Raw genomic sequence first — 6,975 nt, 5'->3', positions numbered from 1 at the left:
ATGGTCAAAATATTAATTTGGGATAAATTTGTCACAGATGTATCAATTTAGAATTTTTAGTGGTCAAAAAATTAATTCGGGTAAATTTATCACAGGTGTATCAATTTTGGGTTTTTTGTGATCAAAAAATTAGTTCTGGGTAAATTTATCACGATTGTATCAGTTTTGGATTTTTCGTGGTATTTACCCTATTAAATTTAGTCCGAGTTGCGAAAGTAAATACGTTTCTCGAACGCGTCTTTATCTGCTCAATTATTTTTGGACAGTTATGCGCAAGAGGAGCACAAGATTACATGGGTGATGGAGATCCTAAACCCATTTACAAGTAATTTATTACTAGCCAAAGCAACTTTTCTCCCTGTCCTTTGCTCGTGGGTGGAAATTAGTAATGGAAAGTCCCAAGCAATGAGTGTGAGAGATGGAGAGAGAGAGAGGGGGGGGCGTGATTTGTTTAAAAGTAAAGCGGAAAGTGAAAACAAGGCCACCGCAGAATTCTCCATCATCTTCCTCTTCCTCCTCTTCTTCTTCTTCTTATTCTTCTGCTTCATCCTCTTCTTGAATCCCACCAAACCCCTCACGCTTCCATGAAATGGGCCGAGCTCTAGCGCCTCTCCCCGCAGACCTCGCTTCCCTGGCTCTCCTCCTCCTCCTCCTCCTCCTCCTTTCTCTCATCTCTCCGTTACAGTCCACCAAAGTGCCAGATTTCCAGTTCGGCCCCTTCGATCCCTCCTACTACACCCCCTTCTCCGTCAACCGTCCGTCCACCATCTCCAACGAGGCCCTCCAGGTCACCCCCGACTCCGCCGGCAACTTCACCCTCACGAACCAATCCGGCAGGATCCTCTTCAAAAAGGGCTTCAAGCTCTGGGACGGACCCTCCACCGCCCCTACCAAGCTCGCCTCCTTCAACACCTCCTTCGTCATCAACCTCTACCGGGTCAACGACACCAGTGCCCCCGGTGAGGGCCTGGCCTTCATCGTTGCGCCGGACCTGAACCGCCTGCTGGGGAGCTCCGGCGGCTACCTCGGGCTCACCAACGCCACCACCGACGGCCACGCCAGCAACCACCTCCTGGCCGTCGAGTTCGACACCTTCAAGCAGGACTATGACCCGGACGCGAACCACATCGGCCTCGACATCAACACGGTCCGGCACAACCAGACCGTCTCGCTGGCGGGCCAAGGCTTCCAACTCGCTCCAAACGGCACCAAATACTTCCACGTCTGGATCGACTACGATGGCGCCCGGAAGCTCCTGGCGGTCTACATGACCGACGAGGACGAGTCCACCCCGACGAAGCCCAAGCCGGCATCTCCAATCATGACGGCCACCGTCGATACGAGCAAGGTGGTGAGCCAGAACTCCTACTTCGGGTTCGCCGCGTCGACCGGGGAGAACGTGGAGCTCAACTGCGTGCTGCTTTGGAACCTGACGGTGGAGGAGCTGCCGAAGGGCATGCCGGCGGGGCTGGTGATCGGGCTGGCCGCCGGGATCCCGGCGGCGGCGCTGGTGCTGGCCGGGGCGGCCGTCCTGGGCTTCTTCTGGGTGAGGCGGCGGAGGGCGGAGGCGAGCGACCCGAACATACTGGGGACGCTGAAGAGCCTGCCGGGGACGCCGAGGGAGTTCAAGTTCAAGGATCTGAAGAAGGCGACGGGGAACTTCGAGGAGCGGAACAAGCTGGGGCAGGGAGGGTTCGGGGTGGTGTACAAGGGGGTGCTGGCGGCGGAGGGCCGGCAGGTGGCGGTGAAGAAGTTCTCCAGGGACGACCTGAAGGGGAAGGGCGACTTCCTGGCGGAGCTCACCATCATCAACCGCCTCCGGCACCGCCATCTCGTCCCCTTGCTCGGTGAGTTCGAATTTCTTTTTCTGTTAAATTTCTCTCCTCTCTTTTTTTTTATTCTTATTTTCCCTGTTGATTTTTTTTTTATTTTGATGCGTGTTTTTTATTAATTGAAAGTTGGCGTTTCAAAAAAAGCTGCTGATCTTGATAAAGGGTTTTGAAATCCACTCCTTAATGTTTTTTTTTTTTGGGTGATAGACTTTCCTTGAATTGGTCAAACTATTGTTGCTTGGTAAGATAGAAATAGCTTATTCCATATGGCTTCTTCCTTAATAGTTTATTACTTTTCAATTTTTGGAATTTTGGGGTAGGTTCGATTCAACACGTTTTTTTCATGGGCTGGAGAAATTTTGGGAGGAAAATCGGTTCATTAACCATTACGAATAATTACGTATATATTTATATGATAAGAAATGAAAAAAATAGAGGGAAATTGAAATTAAACTCGTCCTTAAAACTAGCCACTATCTCCATTTCAAAGGATAATTAGTCATGGAACTTAAAAAGGGGAGCTCCATTTGTTAAGATTTGGTCTATATAGTGATCATGAATAAGGAATATTAGGAAACTAATTTTCGTTTATTATAGAAGAAAATTCACAAAGACACGTGGTATTATCTATGGTGCACATGTAAAATCAGCAATTAAGGAATTATGAAGCAATACTTTGACGCAAGACCCCCCCCCCAATAGTTGACTTTTAAAATCGAATCTCGGTCCGCCCTCCCACCACCCTTTTATTTATTTATTTATTTTGTGGGATAATTGCACGAATAGTCATAAACTTTGATCTATTATATAACGTGATCCCTGAACTTTTAATTTGTTCAATATAATCTAGAAACTTTATCTCAATATGTAATATCGTCCATATACTTTTAAATTGTACAATGTGGTCCCTAAACTTTTTATGCATGTTCAATTTAGTTTATGGACTATATGAAATTATTCAATGTAGTTCAGGAACTTGAATTTCATATAGTCCATATACTAGATTGAACACGTACTAAACATTTAAGGACTATATCGAACAAATTAAAAGTTCAGGGACGATATTTCACATTACGCTAAAATTCAGGGATCATATTAAATAAATTAAAAGTTTATGAATAATATTGCACATTGAATTGAAGTTCATTAGAGTATTTGTGTTATTTTCCCTTCCTTTCTCAATGAAATTGCACTTCAATTCGAGGCTTTTCACATTACATGAAAGTCAAACACTATCTTGAAAAATTGCCTACATCTCCTTTCCAAAATAAGAAAGACATGATAAAAGCTTTGCTTCCAAAAACGTTGTCCAAACTTGTGATGAATGTGCATTTAAAGACGTCAGGCCGGTTTGGCATAGCACGGGTGTACGGTCGAATCGACATCGTTTTCAAAAAAATACCATATGCTTGTTGTTTTCTTTTTTTGTTCTTTTTTTGCCGTAATGTCAAGATGGCCCAATCAAATTCGGAAAGAATAAATTTAAGAAAATAAATGGCCACCTAACTGGGAAGTGTCATCTAGTCTACCAATTCCACGTCGGGTTTTGGTTGAGTATGGGTGGCAGAAAACTAATCGAAGAACGTGTTAGCTTGAAACGGTCCAAAGATTCTACCATAAAATAAGGGTTCGACGGTCCAAATGACGACCCAAATCAGATCGCCGCCGGCCCCGCCACGCAGCTAATTCCCCGCTGTTTCTTTACAAGAGAAACTCCTGGAAAAACGATTTTTTTAATTTTTAAAAAATGGATTTTTTTGTACATTTATTATCGTCTGATGAATATGTGAATATTTCCTCTTTTTTTTAAAATTAAATTGGCAAATTGACAATTTGTGAGCCAGCCCCGTACGCGTGCAAGGCTGGCCACGAATCTTAGCACATGCGCCGCTGCATCCGACGCCATATTTGAACATGCGATAAGATAAAATAATTCCTTTTTTTTTTTTTTTGTATTAGTTGGAGTTACGATGTCTGCTCCATTTATGTCGTCATTTTAGCTCATGTAAATTAATTGGGAAAAAAGGAAAAAGAAAATTCGTGTTGATCCTGTAATATCATATATATAATTTTGGAAATTCGCATTTTATCATCGTATTCTTATCGATTATCCGTTTTTTTATTAAAAGTCGATGAAAAATGCGCTGATCGGGTTACCCGGCATGTTTTTTGTCCGACAGGATGGTGCCACCAGAACGGGATGCTGCTCTTGGTCTATGAGTACATGCCCAATGGGAGCCTCGACCGCCACATCTTCTGCGGCCCGGAGGCGCAGACCCTAGGGTGGACCCACCGCTACAAGATCGTCTCCGGCGTCGCGTCCGCCCTCCACTACCTCCACGACGAGTACGACCAGAAGGTCCTCCACCGCGACCTCAAGGCCAGCAACATCATGCTCGACTCCAACTTCAACGCCCGCCTCGGTGACTTCGGCCTCGCCCGAGCAATCGACAACGAGAAGACCTCCTACGCCGAGCTCGAGGGCGTCCCGGGGACGGTCGGCTACATCGCCCCCGAGTGCCTCCACACGGGCAAGGCCACCCGGGAGTCCGACGTCTTCGGCTTCGGCGCGGTCATCCTCGAGGTGGTGTGCGGCCAGCGCCCGTGGAACAAGGCCGGGTTCAGCGGGTTCCAGTTCTTGGTGGACTGGGTGTGGTCGCTCCACCGCGACGGGCGGATCCTGGAGGCGGTGGACGAGCGCTTGGGCGAGGACTATGCGGTGGAAGAGGCCCGACGGTTGCTGCTCCTCGGGCTGGCCTGCTCGCACCCGATCGCCGCCGAGAGGCCCAAGACGCCGGCGATCGTGCAAATTCTTTCCGGGTCGGTGGACGTGCCGCGCGTCCCGCCTTTCAAGCCCGCGTTCGTCTGGCCCTCGGCGAGCCCGCTGACCGAGGACGGAGACACCACAGACGTGACGCCGATGACGTCGTCGTCACGGTTCGGGTCGGGTTGGACACCGAGGTACACGAGCAAAGAGAGTGATACCGGGTACAGCAACAGCTCTCCTGTGTGATATGCAAAGATTGGAATGGCCTTGTAGGACTACTACAGTGCTGCGGAGAAAAGAGAAGGTTTTTTTTTTTTTTTTGCTCCTTTTTAATTAAGATTTTCTCTATATCATTTTCAATTGGAGTCTACATTTTATTTCCTTTTTGTTCGATTTACTAATTTAGTTGTCTTTTATTTGGGCCTCGGTCAATTGTTTATATATATATTTTTTTATGTGTTCTTCAATTGGAAAGGAGGGGGTCTACTCTACATACAATTGTAGCTGATGTGATGACTAAAAAAAAATTTCTATTTTGGTAAATGCTGGAGGAAAATTGATTTATTGCCCAAAAAAAAAGGGAATAGAGACAGATGAAAATTGCTCTAATGACTGTTGTGAATGATTTACAAATGTTGGGACTCAAAGTCTTGATCTTCCTGAAAGCATTATGAACATTTACAATTTTCTTCCACCCATGAGTAATTCGTGCTACATGCGCCGCGAAGCGATCCTCGAATGTAGATAGATTATTTCTGGCAGTAATATTTGTGGCTTATGAAAGCGCCTGCAAGCATAGATACGATTAGAATTGGGCGCGCACGACCGTGAGAGCTTCGCCGGCCTGCAGGTTCTTAGAGATCCTCGGGTTTCTGAAGTCTTCGTAAACCACGGGGCCATAGAGACGCGGGTGCTTAGGATCGACGAGCTCCGGGGGTGCTTCGACGACTCCCTGCTTCGGTCCTAAGATGAATGTCGCGATCGAGACCCGAGTCGGAGTTGTGGCTTCCTTGCACGGCACGCAGTGCTTCAGGTTGCGCCACCTCCCGTCGCTCCATATCTGCCGTCCAATAATGAAAATCAACAGACAAATATCACTAAGATCATTAGGGACGAAGGAAGGTTGCATTTTCATGGCCTGTGAGAGTTATGTGCTCTTCCAAACGACTAACGAGCTCTGACACTTGTCACTAGCGCACTGCTCGAAGTTGCCTCAAGAAAGCATAACAACAGGACATTGAGCAGGCTTTTGAAGCAAACTAATGCCCTCGTTTTGTCCTAATCTTGAGACTTTCGATTAGCGAGGGATGGAAGCCGAATTTGCCCTACCGTTGCCAGGTCTCCGAGGTTGACCAGGAATGTGCCGGGCCAAGGGCCGAGAGCCACAAATGAGCCGGAGGAGTCCATCACATCGAGACCGCTTGCATTGTCGTCATCCTGAAGGATGGTGAGTAACCCTGAGTCTGTATGTACTTGGACTCCTGAAGAGCCAAGAGTCTCAGGAGTGAAGTTGTACTTGTTCATCCTGAGTAGGCAAGTCCATTCCTTGAATGGCTCACCGCTTAACTCCACTGTTTGTGCTAGTTTTGCTGCTATGTCCACGACTAGTTTGTGTGTTGCCTGGGCATAGCTCTCTATTGTCTCTCTACAAGATAAGAGAGACCATGTACAATGGCAGTCAATTGGATAAAGACAGAACGGGTGAGAGAGAGAGAGGGGGGGGGGGGTGCGTGCGGCGTGGGTGGGGGGGTGTTGCGCAGGGGCGGGGCGGGACCTTTGGTGAAGAGAGGCATCCAATTGGCAACAAAAAGCATGAACGGCGTGATGAAAGCCGAAATCATAGAGCCCTAGAGCCTCATACAGAGGATTGATCTCGCTGGGTGCCAAATACCCACTCCAGTTATGACATCTGCATTCCTTCTCTTGATCTCAGAGGGAAGATCAAGCAGAGATCTCACTACTGCCTTCATCTCTGACATCAGCTTCAATGGAATCTTGTGGTTCACAATCCTGAAACATCCCCAAGCCTCACATGCTTCTCCCAGTTTATGAGATGGCCCTGGAAACTCTCGAGTATCAATCACAGGAACCTTCCTTTCCACCATCCCCTCTCTCATTTCTCAAGAGTTAGTTCATGTCGATCTCTTTATTACAATGATAGCATTTGAATCCTACACGGTTGCTGTTGTCTACCACACAACATAACTTGTAGGCCCCATCTTCCTAATCTTAATAGCAAGATCATGCAGTCAGGAAACCATGTATTTTAAGTCCAGCACTGTACAAGTCCCACTGTTTATTTGAGGTATAATTTGGTTGGTCTAATAGATTGTGTCTAGACAAGACGAAGAGCTGTGACCGGCTTGATTAAGCTAA

The 6,975-nt window shown here is 47.0% G+C and overlaps 1 protein-coding gene and 1 pseudogene across 1 annotated transcript; one reads left to right on the top strand and one right to left on the bottom strand.

Annotated features, from left to right (window-relative positions):
- Positions 1–499: 499 nt before the first annotated feature.
- On the top strand, positions 500–5,057 carry LOC115684866 (probable L-type lectin-domain containing receptor kinase S.5). Its single transcript, XM_030609804.2, has 2 exons — positions 500–1,847; positions 4,013–5,057. Exons 1-2 carry the CDS (start codon positions 590–592, stop codon positions 4,843–4,845), a joined length of 2,091 nt encoding a protein of 696 aa, XP_030465664.2. The 5' UTR covers positions 500–589; the 3' UTR covers positions 4,846–5,057.
- On the bottom strand, positions 4,884–6,704 carry LOC130134583 (2-oxoglutarate-dependent dioxygenase DAO-like; annotated as a pseudogene).
- Positions 6,705–6,975: the final 271 nt, after the last annotated feature.

This window comes from Syzygium oleosum, unplaced genomic scaffold (genome assembly GCF_021117445.2).
Source record: "Syzygium oleosum isolate NSW1041296 unplaced genomic scaffold, Sole_v2.1 Sole_v2.08, whole genome shotgun sequence".
Classification (NCBI taxonomy): domain Eukaryota; kingdom Viridiplantae; phylum Streptophyta; class Magnoliopsida; order Myrtales; family Myrtaceae; genus Syzygium; species Syzygium oleosum.
Note: the sequence above shows the minus strand (reverse complement) of the source record. Positions and strands in the feature narration are given on the sequence as shown.

Coding starts and splice junctions, on each gene's coding strand:
- LOC115684866 (XM_030609804.2), top strand. CDS start 590: ATGGGCCGAGCTCTAGCGCCTCTCCCCGCAGACCTCGCTTCCCTGGCT. Junction 1,848..4,012: donor CCATCTCGTCCCCTTGCTCG/GTGAGTTCGAAT, acceptor TTTGTCCGACAG/GATGGTGCCACCAGAACGGG.